General features: G+C 63.3%; 3 protein-coding genes across 7 annotated transcripts; 1 reads left to right on the forward strand and 2 right to left on the reverse strand.

The window, feature by feature from the left end:
- Positions 1-262: 262 nt before the first annotated feature.
- On the forward strand, positions 263-6,967 carry TBXA2R (thromboxane A2 receptor). 2 transcript variants are annotated; one of them, XM_059869688.1, is made up of 4 exons: positions 263-1,037; positions 1,887-2,063; positions 5,265-6,174; positions 6,547-6,967. In XM_059869688.1, exons 3-4 carry the CDS (start codon positions 5,368-5,370, stop codon positions 6,796-6,798), a joined length of 1,059 nt encoding a protein of 352 aa, XP_059725671.1. In that variant the 5' UTR covers positions 263-1,037; positions 1,887-2,063; positions 5,265-5,367; the 3' UTR covers positions 6,799-6,967. The 2 variants fall into 2 exon arrangements, with proteins under 2 accessions (XP_059725671.1, XP_059725670.1); XM_059869687.1 differs by lacking the exon at positions 1,887-2,063 and having other exon boundaries at positions 264-1,037.
- Positions 6,968-7,059: 92 nt separating this feature from the next.
- Positions 7,060-9,809, reverse strand: GIPC3 (GIPC PDZ domain containing family member 3). Its single transcript, XM_059869694.1, has 6 exons — positions 9,561-9,809; positions 8,938-9,123; positions 8,454-8,634; positions 7,912-8,024; positions 7,717-7,798; positions 7,060-7,466 (listed from the first exon to the last, which is right to left on the reverse strand). The coding sequence occupies exons 1-6, from the start codon at positions 9,807-9,809 to the stop codon at positions 7,315-7,317; spliced, it is 963 nt and encodes a 320-aa protein (XP_059725677.1). The 3' UTR covers positions 7,060-7,314.
- Positions 9,810-10,096: 287 nt separating this feature from the next.
- On the reverse strand, positions 10,097-17,461 carry HMG20B (high mobility group 20B). Of its 4 annotated transcripts, none has more exons than XM_059869692.1 (10): positions 17,309-17,461; positions 16,407-16,461; positions 14,101-14,200; positions 13,640-13,843; positions 13,335-13,455; positions 13,181-13,233; positions 12,839-12,914; positions 12,452-12,667; positions 11,909-12,041; positions 10,097-11,247 (listed from the first exon to the last, which is right to left on the reverse strand). In XM_059869692.1, exons 2-10 carry the CDS (start codon positions 16,436-16,438, stop codon positions 11,235-11,237), a joined length of 948 nt encoding a protein of 315 aa, XP_059725675.1. In that variant the 5' UTR covers positions 16,439-16,461; positions 17,309-17,461; the 3' UTR covers positions 10,097-11,234. The 4 variants fall into 4 exon arrangements, with proteins under 4 accessions (XP_059725675.1, XP_059725674.1, XP_059725673.1 ...); XM_059869691.1 differs by having other exon boundaries at positions 17,272-17,316; XM_059869690.1 differs by having other exon boundaries at positions 17,223-17,314.
- Positions 17,462-18,868: the final 1,407 nt, after the last annotated feature.

Below are 18,868 nucleotides of genomic sequence, written 5' to 3' on the forward strand. Positions count from 1 at the left end.
GCACGCAGCGGCTCAGCCGGGTCGTGCCCGGGAGGGGCAGTCGGTGGAGCTGCCCCGTGTCCCATCATCCGTGATGGGCTCAGCTCTCCCGGGCACACCCCGGCCCCACCTGGGACGGCAGCAGCTGCCGAGCCCCGCGCATTCCGCTGCCGGTGGGGCCACTCCTGCTCCCGGCACTCGGGGCCAGCTCTGCGGGCTGGCCCTGCCTTCCGCCGGGGCTTTCGCTGAACAATCTTTGCTCCAACCGAAAGAATGGCGGGACGATGGGCGCTGCAGCCTCTCACTGCCGAGCGGGTGCCAGGAGAAGCTGCCTGGGCATCCAGCTGAGCGCCGAGCCGCGGTGCCGCTTGCTCGCCTTGACGGGATGTCCCCGCGGGCCCCGCGGACTCGGGCGCTCCCAGCTCCGAGGCCAGGGCCGAGCTGTGCCCTCCTCGGCGGAGCACGGGCAGCAGCGACGGGGGCTATCCCTCCTAGGACCATGGGAGGGAGGAAACACTGCCTGGGGACGTGCCACCGCTGCTGGTCTCGGGTTTGGACAGCGCAGCGACATCCCGAGCTCGGACCTGCCGGGCTGGGAAAAGCCCCGGGAGGTGAATCCCCCAGGGCAGGGACGGCCGGGGCTGCGGGGGCCCCAGGGACCCCAGCCTTCGGCCACCCCAGCACCCTCGCCTCCAGCCCGCCCGGGCATGGACTCGCTCGAGTAAAGGAGTGAGTAACGGGGAGAGAGCGCAGCCTCGACCGGACCCAGCCGCGGGTGCCTCCGCCAGGGGGTCTTCGGGAGCCGACACCGGCGCGGCTGCACCGGAGGGGCACTGCCGGGTCGCCGGGGCGCTGCCCGGACCGGGGGCGATGGGGCCGGGGGGCACCCCTGCCTGAAGGCCCGTCCCGAGCAGGGAGGGAGCGGAGAGGGACGGGGCCGGTTCCGGGGGCGCGGCGAGCCCGGCCCTTCCCCCGCCCCGCGGTGGAGCTGAGCCGAGCCGGGCTGAGCCGAGCCGAGCTGAGCCGACCCGAGCCGGGTGGGTCCCGCCGGCAGCGAGGTAGGGCTCGGGTCTGCGCGGGGAGGGAGGCGTTGGAGGGGGGCGAGAGATACGGGGCCAAAGGACAAAGAGCCCGGAAGGCTGGGATGGACGGACAGAGACGGGGATGGGCGAACAGACGGCCGGGTTGGCTGTGCGGGGCTCCTGGGGCTGTGTAAAACGGTCGGGTCTCCAGGAGCTCCCAAGACTCTCGGGGCGCTCGGCTTAGCACACAGCCCCGAGGATCGGGGGCGTTTCGAAGGAGGGGAAGCGGAGACCCCATAGTGGGGGACGGACACCCCGCTCCCCGCACAGTCTGTCTGTCCCCGGGACCGAGGGTCCGCAGCATCTTCGGCGTCCCGTCGGAACCAAGATTTGTTTTCGAGGCTCCCCCGCCGGGACGGGTCCCCCCCGCCCGCCCCGTGTGCCGCTGGCTCCTCTGGGAAGAGCTGGAGAAGGACGAGGAAAGGCTCAGGAAAGGGCCAGGAAAGGAAGGGTCTATTTCGGGCTGTCGGAGTGGGCCGCCCAGCAGCCTTGAAGCCCTCGAGATGCCGCGACCATGCGGGCGGAGGCAGCCGCGGGGCGGGGGGCCCTGGTGCCCCAGGGCTGTCGAGCCCCAGCTTCTGCACCCCAGGACACCCGGGCTGATCCTCCAGCCACCGCCTGCCCGGTGCTGGGCCCTGGAGAACGGGGATGGTGCCAGCTGTTTCCCAGTCAGATGAGAGGCTGGGGACCTCTGCCCTGGACCAGAGCAGGGACAGGGAAAACCCTGGCGAGGACAGTTACCATGCCTGGCAGGAACCATCCTATGTGTCACTGCTTCCCAGAAATGTCATCTGTCTGGGAGTCCTTGGGATGTCTCTGCTCTAGGCCAGGCCAACTTCTTCAGGAGCAGGTCCTTGTGGGTCCAGAGAGGAACACTGATGCTCTGCCAAGTCCTCATCCCCATGGCCTTTCCTGTCCTGGCTGATGACCTCGACCTGATTTGATGCCCCAGAGCCCCAGGCTGGAGGGAGGAGGCAGTGGGACCACACCCATCCCTGACAGGTGACACAGTGTCCCCTGGGACCACCTGCACCAGGGGGAGGAGACAGAAGGGATCAGTGTAGGAAGGTCATTGTCCTGGAGGGCTCCAGCGAGCAGAGAGTGGGATAAATACTAACACAAGGGATAAATGCAAACACCCTGCAGCATCCTCTGCATGGCTGCCCTGTGGCTAAGCACCACATCCAGGGGCAGACCCCAGGTCGAGGGTCCCATGGGGTGTGGGGGGAGTCACTGCTGTCTGGTTTGGGGGTCCCTTTGCAGGTGTGTGGTGCCTCTCCCAGCCCCCACCCTGGCCTGATCTTGCAAGCCCTGTCCAGGCCCCATGCCCAGTCCTGCTTGGGGGAGCCTGGGGAAGCAACGGGCTGGGGCAGATGCTGATAAGGCGCAGCCTCCTGCACTCCCCATCTGCCTTTCCCTCACCCCCCTCGGATGTGGCCAGGGCAGGAAGCAATGCCCAGCAGAGGCAGGGCAGCCTTGGTACATCTGCAGCAAGACCCAAACCTGTGGTACTGCCAGGACCCCCCGATACCCCACTGCCAGTGCCTCACAGCCTCCAGCAGGACATTTTAGAGCTAGCTCCTCTCCCCTGGGATTTTACTCCAGCATCCCTTGCCAAACCCTTGTTCCCATGGCATGCCCATTTTTCTAGGTCCATAACCCCAAACCTAGGGGGTCAGTGGGGGCAGTCCCTGGGCTCAGGATTTCTCTTCTGCAGGACCTGCTGTCCCCACATGCATCCTCCTGAAGCGGCTGCCTGTGATGGGGGGAAATGGCAAGTGGGGATCTCCCCCACCTCCACAGAAGCCCCTTCCGAGAGGCAGCACTGGTGTGTTCTGGCACAGAAAGGGTTCCCTCGGTCCCAGCCCTGCAGCTGATGAGTGGCCCCTTGTAAATATTTGGCTCCCTCTAAGTGTTGTGCCCAGCTGAGGCAGCTCTGCACAGGGGGGGTCCCAGCTGCTCAGCCCCTGAGCCCAGCTCAGAGTCCTCCGAGCGCTGGGGTCTCTGTCCAGGCTGCAGTGGGCAGTGGGGTCCAGGCTGTGCTTTTGTCGGGGCAGGAGGTGAAGGGAGGACAGGGAGGCGATGTAGGTAATGGTGTGATTTGGAGCTTTTTGGGCTGCTGCCTCCTTGCCTGGGAGACCCTCCCCATGTCACTGGATACTGTAGGGAGGGGTCATACCTGGCCACAGTGAGCCAGCAGGCAGCCAGGAGCACCCTGTGGCTGTGAGTACCCAGGTAACAGGGACAGCAGGAGTGCTCTTGGACACCAGTGAGCAGCCTGGGACAAGTGGAACATTTTTGGAGACAGCCCTCTGAGCAGTGTGGGCAGGTACGTGGCAAGGGACAGCTTGAGTGGGACTGGCACACCAGGCACTCGCGTGGCAGCACTGTGGGGCAGGGGTGACTTTGTCACCTCTCAGAGGACATGGGAAAGGCTGGTGGCTCCTCAGGGTCTCAGAATGTCATGCTGAGGCCTCAGCACGTGTCTGCAGGGCCGACGCCTCTCAGGCTGAGGCTGTTCCTTGGGGACCAGTGAGAACAAACGGCAGCAAGTTTTCACTCTTGGCTCATGGAAAAAGCCGGGCCCACCCTCACAGTGATTCACCAGCGTGCTCTGCCAGCCCCCCACACAGGGCAGGAGGGGGATGGTGCCGAGCCACCACCGCCATCCCTGGCCTTTTTCCTGCTCCCAGGGCTGCAGGTCCCAGGGCATGGCCGGTGCCGGGGAAGGGTGCTGGGGCACGGGCAGGGTGCTGTCACCCTGTGTGTCCTTATCCCCGTATGTCACCAGGGTGAGGCCCCAGAGGATGTTGCAATGCCTGGCAATATTCCAGCCCAGCCGGGCTGTGGGATCAGCGCCTGCCTCGGGTGTGTGCTCCCGGCCCTGTGGCCACCCTCACACCAGGGGCCGGAGAGGGGTTGGCAGTGAGGGGTTCTGGGTGAGGGACAGGGCATGGGGACCCAGAGCCAGGCCAGTGATGGACCAGCAGCCAGGGCTGGCTATGATCAGAGTTGATGTGAGGTTTAACTTCTGTGAGGGACAGAAGACAGGTGGCAGTGCCACCGTGCACAAGGGAGGAGCACTGCAGTGGGTGCTTTGCAGGGGTGGCGTGTTGGGTTAGGGCTGAGTATCCCACTGGGCATTCTACTGGGGCCACTGGGTTGAGGACCAGGTCAGCCAGAAGGGTGGGCTGGGACAAGTGGTGTGGCAAGATCCTCCACAGCCTGGAGAAATGGGTCCCAGGAGGAGAGGAGGGGTGTGGTCCCTGTGGGGGTCTGTGCCCCAGGTTGTCCAGTCCTCACTATTGCCATGTCTCTGTCCTGTCCCACATCATCCCATTTGCAGCCTGGACTAATTTGCAAGGGAGGGCCATGTAGCACCAGGAGTTGGACTTGATGAACTTTGTGGGTGCCTTCCAACTCAGGATATCCCATGATTCTATGATTTCCAGATGCTCCCTGGCCCAAGAGAGGCAGAGTGGCACTGACCAGGCTGTCCACCACCACAGCCATCCCTGTCACACCCTGTCCTGGTGACAAACCCACAGCTCCCACTGTGAGAGATGCCAGGAAGGCAGAGCTGGTCTGTCACCCCCACTGGCTGAGGTTTGGACATGGTGCCAGGGTTGCAGCACAGCCTCAAACTTGTACCTCAGGTTTCCCCAGCACACTGGAGGAATGGGGCATCTTCACAATGAGACAGGGGTTTACACTCAGGGACAGGCAGAGTGTCAGGATCATGCCCTGGTGCAGCCACTCTGCGCCTGCATCCTTCAGAGTGTGTCCCCCACTGTGATGGAGGGTGACGGCCCAGGGATCTCTGGCTGTGTCCCCCCGGGGCAGGAGGGAGCCAGGCTGTCAGTGCTGAGTTTCCCCCAGCACCCTCTGTGCCGGGATTCAGACTCGTGGCTGCAGCCCCACGTGGCTCCTGGCCCAGGACAGTTCATCCTGGCCGCTGTATGGCTGCAGCCCTTGGCACCCTCTGCAGCTGCGCCTGGGGGTGGCATGAGCCGGGTCCCACCCTGATGTCCCTCTCCATGGGCTCGGGTCCCACCCTGGCGTCCCCCTCCATGGGCTGGGGTCCCACCCTGGTGTCCCTCTTCACAGCCCCCGGAGGACCCCATATCTGCAGGCTGAGGATGGATGATGGGTGGGCCTGGCCATTTAGGGAGCAGCCCTAAATTCCCTCTGTTCCCCCTGCAGGGCAAGGTGGGATTGGTGCCGGCAGCGGCGGGGGGCTCCGGCCATGGAGCAGAGCCAGGCGGGGGCCTGAGGCTGCTGGAAGGAGCAGAAGCGGGTGCAGGACATGGAGCCCCCCAACAGCAGCACGGCCGGGCAGGCGAACTCGTGCTTCGGGGTGTTCAATGCCAGCGATGGCCGTGCCAGTGCACAGAACAGCATCGCCTCTCCCTGGTTCTCAACAGCTTTCGGCCTCATCGGCCTCTGCTCCAACCTCTTTGCCCTCTGCGTCCTGGTCAGCTCCTCCCGCAAGCTCTCCAGCCAGGCCCGCTCCTCCTTCCTCATCTTCCTCTGTGGGCTGGTGGTCACAGACTTCATGGGGCTGCTGGTGACAGCCTCGGTCATCATCCCCTACCACTTCACCAAGTTCTCCTGGGCCGAGGTCGACCCTGGCTGCCACCTCTGCAACTTCCTCGGCTTCTCCATGGTCTTCTTTGGGCAGTGCCCGCTGCTGCTGGGGGCCACCATGGCCGGGGAGCGCTTCTTGGGCATCAACCGCCCCTTCTCCCGCTCCACCAGCCTCTCCAAGCGCCGTGCCTGGGCCATCGTGGGGCTGGTGTGGGGCTTCTCCTGCTTGCTGGGACTGCTGCCGCTGTTCGGGCTGGGGCGCTACACGCTGCAATTCCCCGGCTCCTGGTGCTTCCTCACCCTCCTGCCCGACACTGGTGACATTGTCTTCTGCCTGCTCTTTGCACTGCTGGGCATCCTCTCCGTGCTGCTCTCCTTCATCCTCAACACCGTCAGCGTGGTCACGCTCTGCCGCGTCTACCACGTCCGCGAGTCCGTGCAGCGGCGTCGTGACAGCGAGGTGGAGATGATGGTGCAGCTCGTGGGCATCATGATCATTGCCACCATCTGCTGGATGCCCCTCCTGGTGAGGCCTCTGTCCTGGTGTGCCCCATCACCACCCCTCCATGTCCCTCCTGGCTCTTCATGTTCCCCCTGTTCCTCCTTGTGGGGTCTCAGTCTTGGAGTGCTCCCCCCAGTGTCCCTCCTGGGGCTTGGTGTCGCCCACCCTTCATAGTGAGGTCCCAGCTTTCATTGTGTCCCCTCCATGTCCCTGTAGGAAGGTCCCAGGTCTGCAGGTGTCCCCTTGGTAAGACTTCCCCTGCCACTGTCCCCCTGCCACCTCTCTACACCCTGAGCTGGCCCCTGGTGACTGGCAGAGCAGTGCCCCAGACTGGGCCAGGACTCCTCCCAGGGGCTCAGTGCCTCTACTGACACTTTTGTCCCCTTCTCTCCCCAGATCTTCATTGTCCAGATGGTCTTGCAGCACCTGCCTGGCCAGGCCCAGGTGCTGCCCACGGACACGCAGGAAATGCTGCTGATCTACATCCGCATGGTCACCTGGAACCAGATCCTGGACCCCTGGGTGTACATCCTGTTCCGCCGGGCCGTGCTGCAGCGCGTGTACCCCCGGCTGCCCCCCCGGCCCTCCATTGCCTCCCTCAGCCCCTCCCTGCCCCGCAAGCTCACCACTGGATCCGTGCTGCAGTAGCACCCTGGGGACGGGCACTGGGCCAGGGGACATGGCCATCCCCCCCTCACCCACGGTGGATCCTCATCACCTGCATCCAGGGCCTTCCCCTGCACAAGCCTGATAGCCAAGGGGCTGTCAGGGGGCTGCTTCCCCCTCCCCGTCCTCAATAAAGCACAACTGGTGCAGCTCTTGGTGCCCACTGGGGGTGACCACCCGAGGGGGGACCCAGGGAGGGTACCTGGGGGGAACCCACGCTGCTGACAATCAGAGCAACAGCCCTTCTCCTCCTGTCTCTCCTTTAATAAGCCACAGCCGCTGCCCACCACATTTGAGATTGTGCAAGGGGGATCCTCAGGAAGGTGGGTGGGTTGGGTGCCTTCTGCCCCCCAAGCCAAAGGACAGATCTAGGTGCTGCTCAGGAGGGTGTGGGGGACAGGATGGGGACCCCCATCAGCACCTCAGCCCCAGATGGGGTGGGGATGAGGTGGGGGCTTGGGGAGGGGACAAAAGTGAAGGGCAACTCCTGCCCCCCAGCTACTCCTTATCCCCCTTGTGGTGGCAGACAGCTGCCCACACCTCAGCCACAAACTCCTGGGGAAAGGCAAACTCGCCCAACACCGAGTCCAGCCCCTGGGCAAGCTGAGCCACGCTGGGGCTGCCCTTGGCTGCCTCCACCATCGTCGAGGCTGTTGGGGAGAAGAGGGAGGTCAGGGCCAGTGTGAGAGGCTGGGACAGGAGCAGGGACTGAGTCAGGATCTGGAGCTGGAGCAGGGGAAGAGGCAGGAACTGGGGCAGGAGGAGGAGTTGAGTCAGTGCAGGGGCTGGGGAAGGGGCAGGGGCTAGGGCAGGGTTGTGGTGAGAGTGAGGGTCAGGACAGGTCAGTGGTAAGGGTAGGGGCAGGGTCAGCTCCGGTGGGGGTTCAGGGCCCCTCCTCACCCAGCTCGCTGTCGCGGATGCCCATGTAACTCTCCAGCAGGTCATCCACCCGCCGGGCGGCTTCTTCCTCGGAGGGGCTGGGCTGGGGGCGAGGCGCTCGGGATGAGTGCGGGCAGCACAGGGGATGCTGATCCCCATCCTGGCAGAGGGTGAGCAGCCATAGGCTCGGGGTGGGGGACTCGGGGTGAGCCTTACCCCCTCCTCCAGCACGGCCGGACCCTTTGTCCGCAGCCGCAGCGTTTCCTTCCCGCTGGCCATTCTGCCTTCGCCGGGGCATTTGCCTGTCCGTGTCCGCTGCCCGATCATGTCTGTGCCCCGGGGCGGGGGGTGAGGGCACAGGCAAGACGGGCATCCCCAGCCCCTCGCTGCTCACTGCCCGGCCATCCCCAGCCCCCCAGGGGCACTGCAGGGTGAGCCGTGTGTGGGACGGGGGGGGGGTGTCAGGGACACCCAGGGGTGCAGGGGGGATGCTTGTGGTTTTGGGGTGCTCACGGATGCTCGGGACAACGCTCACAGAGCAGGGGGGTGTCCGTGGGGGCACGAGCAGGTGTGGGGACCCCCATGTCAGTGCCCCAGGGCTGCGGGGTACACACATAGTGGGGGTGCAGAGGGATACACACAGGAGGCAGTGAACCCTGGGAGGCACTCGGTCACTGGGGAGGGGCTGCCGGGCCACAGGGGGCTGAGGATGATCCCAGGGTCCCCAGGGCAAGAGCAGGGGGACCTTCCCAACTCACCAAAGGCCTTTTTCGGCTGGACCAGGCGGAGGGTGAAGGGCTGAGCCCGCGGCAGCTCCCGCAGCATCCGGGCCACCTCGTAGTGCCGGCAGCCCACGATGGTGTGGTCGTTGATGGCCTCAATGCTGTCCCCCACACACACGGTCTGCAGCCGGTTGATGATGCTCCCCTCCTTGATCCTCTGGGGACCAAGGTGGGACAGGGACACACGGCACAATGGGACAGTCAGACATAGCCCCCATCCCGACCACACACAACCACCTCGGGTGTCCCATGCTCTTTGGTAGCCAAGTCAGGCAGGGAAGCCCTCCCAAACATCCCCACGGCAGGGGAGATCCCCAGTGCCAGGGCAAACGCAGGGAAGGACTGGTGTGGGGAGTCAGGGAGGAGCATGGTCCTAGGGAGGGGATGTGCAGGGGATGTCACCTGCAGGGCCACAGTCCCCAGGGCTGCCCCAGCCCCAGGTTGCTCCCCGGGAGTTCACCTTGATGAAGGCATAGCCGGCCCCGTTGTCTGTGATGGTGAGGCCAAGCGCGTCCTCTGTCTTGGTCACCTCCACCTCCTTGGTCTCGCCCCGGACGTGAGCGAAGATGAAATCCTCCAGGCCAATCTGTCCCCCCAGCAGCTTCTGCATGTCCACTTTGTGCGTGTTGAGCGTGCAGAAGAGGATCTGCCCCGGGGAACCCGGTCAGCAGGGACTGGGGATGCCCCAGTAGGGCAAGAGGTGACAGGGGAGCCACGGCCAGTGCAGGGGGATTCGGTCAGATCTGGGCACTGCTAGAACAGAGGGGCCCAGGGACTCCCAGCCTGCCTGGGACCCTGCACTGCCGCATCCCTGTGCACCTTCCCCCAGCTCCAGGCAGCTGGAACCAGCCAGGAACTGGCAGCCACGGCTCCCTGGCCACATACAGAGGGTAAATTGAAGCACAGAGCCCCCAGGCCCTCCCCAGAGGAGCCAATGCAACCCTGAGGCCATTGCAGAAAATTTTGGGGACCACGTTTGCAAGCATCTAGGGACTTGGAGGGAGCACAGGCCACAGACAGTGCCTCAGGGTGGGTGTCCCTGCCTGGGGCACAAAGACCCCGCCCCAGGCCGCAGCCCCTCACCTCAGTGGGCGAGATGTCGAAGACCTCGGCGATTTTGGTGTAGAGCTCCTTGACGTTGGTGAAGCCCTCGATGCGCCCTGTGGGGCTGCCGTGGGCCAGCTGCGTGTGGAACACCAGCCTGGGTCGGGCGCGGGGAGCCCGGGGGGCTGCGGGGCCGGGCGGCTCGGGGGTCCCCAGCTCCTGCCCCACGCCGTTCTCCATGGGGCCGCCCTCGGGGGGCTGCCGCCCGTGCTTGCCCGCCCGCTGCATCCCTGCGGTGCTGCTGAATTATGGATGGGGCTGGCTCCCCGCCGGCCGTAAGGTGATCCCCGCACCCGGGAACTTGAGCCGGTGGCGCAGGTCACCCGCGGGGATCGGGTGAGCTCTGCCACGTAGGAAGAGCCCCGGCACCGAGCCAGCACATTCACATCGCCCCCAGCTGGGGCTGGGGGCTGCACTGATGGGCTCAGGGCTGTCACCCACAGATCCACCCCAACAACGAAGCCCGGGATGAGCTGCAGAGCTCCCGCTGAGCACAAACACACAGGGACCAGAGCGGTTTTCTCCCACATTTATTTGCTCCCATCTCCATCCCCAGCCCAGTGGCAGCAGGAGATGGCAAATGGCAGATGCAGAGCACAGGCCCGGCAAGTGAGAGAGGGGTGGGAACACCCCAGTCCCCAGCAGACCCAGGGCCAGGCCCATGTAGTGCTAAGAAAATAAGACACTCTCTAATTACACAGTCTGAGATTAATGACAGGCAGTCCCGGGGACACCAAGCCTGACCCCCATTGCCAGCACAGTGGTCCCACAAGAGCAGGGGGGCTCAGGCAAAAGGGGCAGGAGGCAAAAGCCAATGCAGCACACACGGGGTCCCTGCAAGCAGGAAGGGGTCAGTCACAGCTCCCCTGCTACAGAGGTCCCCACCCTAGGACAAGGTGGGTCCCAGCTCCCCTCTTCCAGGGGTCCCCCATCATGGGAGGGGGGTCAGTCCCAGCTCTCCTCTGCTCCCTGCCCCAGGAGGGAGTCACAGTTCCAGGTTCTCTCTGGCCTAAAGAGTTTTATTGCTTTCAGGAGCTCGCTGCCTGGTCCCAAGATACAGAGGGGAAGGAGGGGAGCCAAGCGAGTGACAGGGGCAGAGGCTGAAGGCACACATCAAATAAAAGCTGAGGCAGGGGGTGGGAAGGAGCTGCCCTCATGCCCTTGCAGGGATGGGACCAAGAGGTTCCCAAGCTGGTCAGGGGACAAGAGGCAGCACCAGGACCAAAGGGGTCCCAGTCACCCCTTAGTGCCCCCAAACCCCACAGCCCCAGTTCACCCTAAAGGGGTGTGTTCACTCCAGGCCCAAAGCCACCAGCACCTCCCCTGCCCCAGTCAGGCTTCAGGGAGCCCCTGGTTGGCAAGGCAGGGCTGGAGGGCCTAGGGGAGAGCCAGGGGTGCTCACACCAATGCTGACCCTCTCCCAGCACTGCCCTAGCTGGGCTCTCAGCCCTGTCACCGCTTGTCCCCCAAAGCTCAAGGTCCCTGGAGGTGGCGCAGCCGTGGGTCAGGCGGTCTGGGCTGGGGGTCCCATCTGCAGAAAGGTGCAAGGGCAGGGGGAACAGCCAGAGCCCCTGCACAGACTGTCCCTTGAGTGAGCTCCAAGGGACAGGCCCAGGGTCCAGCCATGTCCAGGGTCTGGAAGGACTGGTCCTCTCACAAGTGTTCACTGAGGAGGGAGAAAAAGACAGCTGAGTCACAGAATCCCACAATGGTTTGGATTAGAAGGAGTCCTAAAGTTCATCCAGATCCTCCCTCTGCCATGGCCAGGGACACCTCCTCCCACTGTCCCAGGCTGCTCCCAGCCCTGTCCAGCCTGGCCTTGGGCACTGCCAGGGATCTCTGGGCACCCTGGGCCAGGGCCTGCCCACCCTCCCAGGGAACAATTCCTGCCCAAGATCCCATCCAGCCCTGCCCTCTGGCAGTGGAAGCCATTCCCTATGTCCTGTCCCTCAAGGCCTTGTCCCCAGTCCCTCTCCAGCTCTCCTGGAGTCTCTTTAGGCCCTGCAAGGGGCTCTGAGCTCTCCCTGGAGCCTTCCCCTGTCCAGGTGACCACTCCCAGCTTTCCCAGCCTGGCTCCAGAGCAGAGGGGCTCCAGCCCTCAAAACATCTCCGTGGGCTTCCCTGGACTTGCTCCAACAGATCAGCATCTTTGAACATGGGGACATCTCCTGAATTCAGGGACTGGGCTTCCCTCTCCCACAGCTCCCTGCAGCAGCTGCACCATCTCTGCCCACACCTTTCCTGCTCAGCTCCCATCACCACCAGCTGGAGATCAACCCTGCAGTGCCATGGAGACACCTGTGCCACGCTCCCAGCCCTGCACCCACCTGGCAATCCGGGACAGGATCTCCTTGACACGCAGCACCAGCGGCTCGTGCTGCAGGGGGTTGCTCTCAATGGCACTGTGCAGTTTGGCCATGTAGAAGTCCAGGGTGCTCAGCGTGGGGGTCTCCCCAGTGCCTATGAGGTGACAGCCCAGTGAGCAGGACCAGCAGGTCCCCACCCCACCATGCTCATGTGCTGGGGACTACAGAAGGGATCCCAGCACCAGATGCTATCTCCTGCAGTGGCATAAGCCCAGGAGCACAAGGATTTTGGCCAATGTGAGGTGCAGCTGTGTGACTCCAGAGAAGGAGGGATCCCAGCCTGCCCTGTCCCAGGACAGAGAAGCCAGCTGGCTGTCACATCCCTAGGCTTCCCGGACATCTCCCCATGTGCTGCAGGATGCCACCCCAGCAGCAGATGGGCATTAACCACCACCCCACTGCCCCACAGTGCTCCCCTGTATGGGATGGCTGGACCCCTCAGTGCCCCTCTGCCCAGGCAGGGGTCCCAGCAGTCGGGGGGTCCCACAGCTGCCCCCAACTCACCGGGAATGGGGAGGGAGGCGAAGCTGGCAGTGAGGGCCTGCCGCACAGACTGGAGCTGCTGCTGCAGAGCCAGGGTCTGCCGCTCCTCCTGCACCAGCTCCTGCTCCAGCTTCTCCTTGGCACAGTTCATGCTCTCTGTGTGCTTCTGCAGGATGGCATTCTGCTCCTCGAACTCCGTGTTCATCTTGCGCAGGCGCCGCAGCTCGGCCTCCCGGGCTGTGGGACAGCACCGTGTCTGTGGGGACACACCCTGCACAACCCCCTCATCCCAAACCCAAACCCCGGCCCCCACACGGCTCTTCCCAGCAGCTCTGTGTCACCAACGCCCAGGCTCCAGCCAGGACCTGCTCCACACGGACTTCCCAAGGACCCTCCACCAGCCCCTACCCTTGTTTTGGTCCAGGAACTCCTCGGTGAAGATAGGCACATCGAAGGTGGATAAGGTGTCGCTGCACTCACCAGCCTGAGGGACAAGAGGGAGGGGTTGGGCATAGCTGAGCCCACCAGAGGGGACCCCAGCACCTTGGGGCTGGGCTGATGAGGGCACTGGGACAGGGTGAGGGCTGGTCCTGTCTAGCAAGTGGCAAGGGAGGACAGCTATGCTCTGCCTCTCACCCCTCCAGGAACCTGGGACTCACAGCCAGGCTCTCCCTCTGCCCACCCACACCTGCAGCCAGTCCAACAGTGCAATGTGCCTCCCACACTCAGGCAGACCTGACAGAGCCTTACCTTCTGTGGGTGCCCATTGAGTAGGGTGTTCACACCCACCGTGCCCACGTCCTCTGCAGGGGAAGAAGGAGGTCACCCAGAGCCCAGCCTCATGTTCCCAAATGGCTCTGGCAGCACTTGGCTGGATCCTTCAGCCATTGCTCCCACAGCCCACCTTTTTTGATCTTTTTCTCTTGGATCTTCTCTGTGCACATTTTGTAGGCCTCTGACTGCTGGTACTCCCGCAGCTCTTTCATGTACTGCTGCTTCTCCCGCTCTGCCTCGTCCAGGTACCGCTGTGGTGGGTCACAGAGGGGCCTCAGCTGACTCAACCCAGCCTCCTGGGAGCTGCTGACCCCTCCCTGCCCAGCTCCCATTCCCCAGCACTGGGCCCAGAACCTTTCTTGGAGCAAGCTCAGGGGTTTGGGGAGCAAACTCTGGAGCTGCCCAGCCCTGGGGGTCTCCCCTGGGGGTCAATACCTGCTTCTCTGAGAGCTGCAGTTTGCTCCACTCTGCTCCCAGCATCTTTGTGATCTCTGGGAAGGGCAGGTCAGGATGCTGCGTGCGGATCTGCTCGCGCCGCTCGTTCAGGAAGCGCACGTAGCCCGTCACGGGGGCTTTGGGGCCATTGGGAAGGATCTTCTTCCTCTTCTTGCCCTTGGGCCAGCCCCTCTTCTTCACCGGCTGGCACCCATGGAGAAGGGACAGCCCATCAGGGATCAGAGCCATTGCACTGGGGGACACAGGAGCAGCCCCCAGGCCCACCCGGGCCATGCAGCCCTCAAGGCAAAGTCTGAGCCCTTCCTTGGTCCATGGCCACAGCCACAGACTCATGTGGGCTGGTGCAGGGCAAGAGGAGGGGTAGGGACATCCCCAGGCTGGGCACCTTGGGCCCCACTCCCAGGGATGGTGTGAGAAGGGACATGGGCTCTGGGACTCACCTCCTCCTCCGGCTTCTCGCTGCCCACCCGCGCCGACTCTCCCTTCTCCTGTTTGATGGCCACCAGGAAGTTCCCATGCTGAGCCTTGCCCGTGGCATGCCTGCAGCCAGAGAGCACTGTCAGAGAGGGCTGGGACACCGTGGGGACCAACAACTCACCAGATTCCCCAAACCCCCTGACTCAAACAGCCCCAAACCCAGCACTGGCCATAGAGCCCTTGTTCCCTTGAGGGGAGGCTACAGCAGAGCGATGGCACTGAAGCAGAGCCCAGCACCACGAGCTGGGCAGCCCGGCACACTAAAGCTGCCCTGAGATTTGGTGGCAGCCCTGGGACTCCTCAGGGACATTTGGATGGGGGTTGGCTCTTGGGGTCAGGTAACATTGACAGTCACATCCTTGCCTGTCACCTGGGCTTGGGACACACCTTGGTGGGGAGTCCCAAGGGACTCTGCAAAGGAGCAGGAGCCGCAGGGGTTTGGATCCTGGTGCCAGGGGCACTACCTGGAAGCATCACCCACACCCCAGGAGCCCTGGAGGCAGAGGGTGAGGGCAGGGCACTGGCTTGAGCTGCTCCAGCCACAACCACCCCAGCAGGCTTGTGCTGCCTGTGACACCTCCCTGACACTTCGTGTGGCTGTACTGTGGGGCCCAGCCCCTGTCTCCAGGTCACTGCCACGGCTTCATGGATCAGCAGCTGCTTCAGGCAGAGCCTCCCTGCCCCACCGAGCACGCTGGGTGGGTAGAGCCTCCATGTCCCACCACAGCATCATCCTGGGGCTCCTCCAACTGGCTCCATCCCCCAGCCCTGTCCCATTCCCACCCCAGGGTCCTCAAGGCAGCTCCTGCTCTGCTGGAAATGTCCTCATCACGTCAGGGGAGCCACAAAGGGCTCCTGAGTATCACCAAGTGATGCTCGCTTGGGTTCTAACCAGGTCCTCAGACCTGGGAACCAGTCCAGGGCCAAACACAAGCCCTGGCACAGACATGTGTGAAAAGCCACAGTGATCCCAACCTGCTCAAGATGCACCTTGGAATTTCCCTTATGTGTGCCACATTATGTACCTGGAGCAAAGCCCAAGCCCTGCAGAGACTCCAAGCTACTGGTATCCATCTATCACCCAGACAAGCCATCCTTGCAGTTAATTTAAGCAGCTCCTTCCGTGAGCCCCCAGCACAGAGCCTGCAGTGGCCCTTGTAGAAAAAGTGGGACAAGTCCTTCCACCAGGATCAGAGGCAACCAGTGCCCTACACCCCCACATTCACAAAAAACCCTACAGGAAGGTGTGAGACCACTTCTACTTCCTAGGGAAAAAGAACCCTCCAAGGCTGTGCAGGGTCATGGCCAGCCTTTGGTTTTATCAGCTGCAAAAGCAATTTTCCCAGTGATGTCCACAGCATCATCATGTTTGCCAGGAACACACTGACACCCGCCAGCGCCAGACACATCACCCTCCCCCCTTGATCCAGATTCCTTGAATGCCTAAGGATGTTTTAAAAAGTAAAGTTATCTCAGGCAAGATTCCTCCTCAGCCAGTTTGCTCTGGCATTCACCTCCCTCCACCTCTGAGGCGTTTCCCCAACTGCCAGCCCCCGTGTCAGGAGGGCCAAGGACAACTCAGGACAGGATAAATCTCAGAGGAATTCAGCCCTTACTGGTTCTGATCTCCCAATATGCTTAGAATCACAGAATCCTGGAATATCTTGAGCTGGAAGGGACCCACAGGGATCATTGATCCCAGCCCCTGTCCCTGCACAGCCACCCAAACACCCCCACCCTGAGCAGCCCTGGGAGCTCCTGGAGCTCTGGCAGCCTTGGGGCCATTCCCTGGGGAGCCTGGGCAGTGCCAGCACTCTCAGGGGAGGAACCTTGCCCTGAGCTCCATGCCAAGCCCTGGCCCAGCTCCAGCCCTTCCTGGCCTCCTGTCCCTGTCCCAGAGCTCAGCCCCTGGCCCTGTGCCTCCCCTGGGGAGGAGCTGCAGCCCCCAGGAGCCTCCCCTCAGTCTCCTGTGCTCCAGCTGAAGGAGCCAAGTGCCCTCAGCTGCTCCTCAGCTTCTTCCCCAGCTCTGTGTCCCTCCTTTGGGCACTCTCCACCAGCTCTGGATCCTTCTGATCTTGTGGTGCCCAAAGTGCCCCCAGCACTGGAGGTGAGGCTGCCCCAGGGCAGAGCAGAGTTGGACAATCCCTCCCCAGCATACACAGACCACCTCCAAGGCTTGGAAGGGGGTGAGTTTCTGCTGCTCTTTCACCAGGGGCACTGACACACAACAGGGCGGCCAAAGGAGGTTCTGGCAGGTGGTGGCACTTACAGCAGGGCGGCAGGCTTGGTGCTGTGGGCCATGGGCAGGGGTCTTGGTCAGCACCCTGTGGGCAGAGCACGATTGGCACTGTCATTGGGAGATGATGCCCACCAGGGTGCCCCTGCTGAAACCCCCCTCGGAGGTGTCTCCCTCGTGGAGAAATCACAGGACCTCTCCCCAGATGGCATCTCCTCCCCAACCAGCCCCTTACTGGCCTCTCCACCCACCCCAGCCCCCAGGATCCCGGCACAAGCTCCAGCCTGCTCCCACTGACCTACCTTTCCCTGGGGGTGCCATCGCAGCTCCTACAGGCTCATCCCCCCTTCCCCCCTCCCACAGCGATCCCCAGCGCCCCCTGAGTCCTCCCTCGCGGAAAACCCCCCTTCCCGAGTCCCACTGCAGCTCCAATAGGTTCATCCCGGTTACACTCCGCGCCCCTCGCACCTCCAGTGCCCCCTGGCACCCCTCACCGGCCCTCCCCGTCCCGCCCTCCCTCTTGGGGTCCCATCGCAGCGCCCCAGTGGGCTCGCCCTCAAAACCTGCCCTCTACCCGCGCCTCCCCGAGCCCCACCAGGAGCGCCCCTCCCAAAGGATCCCCCCCAGAGGATCCCCTCACAGGATTCCCCCCAGGAACGCCCCTCCCAAAGCATCCCCCTGCAGGATATCCCCACAGGATCCCCCCCACCAAAGGAGCGCCCCCCCCACAGGATTCCCCCCAGGAACACCCTTCCCAAAGCATCCCCCACAGGATCCCCCTGCAGGAACGCCCCTCCCATAGGATCCCTCACAGGAATCCCCCCCCAGGATCCCCTCGCATGCTCCCACCCCACAGGAATGCCCCTCCGAGGGGATCCCCCACAGGAGCCCCCCTCACAGGATCCCCGTCCGGACCCGCCGCCGCCGCCGCTCACCTGACCACGCCCCTCTATTATTATGCAAACGAGACTCCCGCCGCACCGCCCCCGATTGGCCGCTCGGCGCCGACTCGCTGGGCGCACCCAGACGCGGGTTGGCTGGATGTGATGACGTCGAGGGAAGCGGCGGAAGGGAGATCGGGGCTGGCGGGCGCGGCGCGCGCTCTCTGCTGGCGGCCCGACCAATCAGCAGCCAGCGTCGGGACGAGGAAGTGTTGTGGAGAGGGCAGCGTCTTAAAGGGGCAACGACAAAGAGGTGGGGGCGCATCTCCAGTGGCCCGATGTGGGCAGCACCTAAAAAGGGCAACGTCATGGCGGCGTCCCTCCGCCACCGCCCCATCCCAGTGAGCCCAGTGTGTTCCCATCGTTCGCAGTAACCTCAGAGCCCAGCTCAGGGCTGACCCACTGATTCATCTACCCTGCTCCACCTCTCCCAGCAGCCCCAGTACCCACCCAGCAGGGGGTACCCATGACACCAATACTTATCCTAGAGTCCCAGTGACCCCAGCACTCCTGCAACACTGCTTTCTGTCACCCCCGAACAGCCCATACTGGTCCCATTGACTCCATTAAAGACACAAGGGGAGGTCTCCCACGACCTCCAGTCTGCTCCCAGTGTCTCCAGTATTCACACAGCTGGGGATCTCCATGATGCCTATAGTCACCACAGAGTCCCAGTGACCTTAATACTCCTCTCTAGAGGGTCTCAGTGCCCCCAGTACCGGTGATACTGGTCCCAGTCACAACAGTACCTACTCAACAGGAGCTCCCGGTTGCCCAAGTAAGCCCACACTATCCCCAGTGATACCAGTATTCACCCAAGAGGGGGTGTCCCATGACTCCAGTAGTCACCCCAGAGTCCCAGTGACCCCAGTCCTCTCCCCCACACTGTCCCCAGTCACCCCAGTACCCCCACACAACTCCTACTAACCCCAGTGCCCATCCAGGCAGGGGGTCCCCATGACATCTGCAGTCATCCCAGCGTCCCAGTGACTCCCAGCTGACTGGTTCCAGTGCCCACAACCCCTGTACCCCTTCACTCCTGTAGTCTGACACTCCCCACTTGGTGCATACTGGGATTTTGGGGTGACTGGGAGCAGTGTGATGGTGTACTGGGATCACTGGAACTCGGGCAACTGCAGGCATCATGGGACCCCTCACTTGAATATCAGGGTGTTGGGAGCAGTGAGGGTGTACCGGTGTCACTGGAATTCTGGGGTGCCTACTGGCAGCATGGGGACCATCACCTTGCTCGGGCGGGTGCTGGGGTCACTGGGAGCAGTGTGGAGGTACTGGAGTGACTGGGACATTTCCTTGTAATGGATGGGACTGTTACAGGCAGCACTGGTGTGACTGAGAGCTGTGTGAGGGCTCTGGGGTCTGTGGGACTGCTATGGGCAGGACAGGAGTGACTGGGAGTGTGGGAGTAATACTGGGATCACTGGGGACAGCACTGGTGTGACTGGGAGCACTGTGGGGACAGCACTGATGTCACTGGGAGCAGTGTGGCAGTAATACTGGTTTGACTGGGAGCAGTATGGGGGCAGCACTGGTGTG

Source organism: Haemorhous mexicanus, chromosome 29, assembly GCF_027477595.1.
Source record: "Haemorhous mexicanus isolate bHaeMex1 chromosome 29, bHaeMex1.pri, whole genome shotgun sequence".
Taxonomy (NCBI): domain Eukaryota; kingdom Metazoa; phylum Chordata; class Aves; order Passeriformes; family Fringillidae; genus Haemorhous; species Haemorhous mexicanus.

Bases quoted from the DNA above. Each gene is read 5' to 3' on its own strand.
- TBXA2R (XM_059869688.1), top strand. From the start codon at position 5,368: ATGGAGCCCCCCAACAGCAGCACGGCCGGGCAGGCGAACTCGTGCTTC. The intron at 6,175-6,546 runs GTGAGGCCTCTG...TTCTCTCCCCAG, and splicing joins TCTGCTGGATGCCCCTCCTG to ATCTTCATTGTCCAGATGGT.
- GIPC3 (XM_059869694.1), bottom strand. From the start codon at position 9,809: ATGCAGCGGGCGGGCAAGCACGGGCGGCAGCCCCCCGAGGGCGGCCCC. The intron at 8,025-8,453 runs GTGAGTTGGGAA...CCCGGGGCACAG, and splicing joins CCAGCCGAAAAAGGCCTTTG to ACATGATCGGGCAGCGGACA. The intron at 7,799-7,911 runs GTAAGGCTCACC...CCTCGCCCCCAG, and splicing joins CGGCCGTGCTGGAGGAGGGG to CCCAGCCCCTCCGAGGAAGA.
- HMG20B (XM_059869692.1), bottom strand. From the start codon at position 16,438: ATGGCCCACAGCACCAAGCCTGCCGCCCTGCT. The intron at 13,844-14,100 runs GTGAGTCCCAGA...CATGGGTGCCAG, and splicing joins GCGAGAAGCCGGAGGAGGAG to CCGGTGAAGAAGAGGGGCTG. The intron at 12,915-13,180 runs GTAAGGCTCTGT...CTTGTCCCTCAG, and splicing joins TCAATGGGCACCCACAGAAG to GCTGGTGAGTGCAGCGACAC.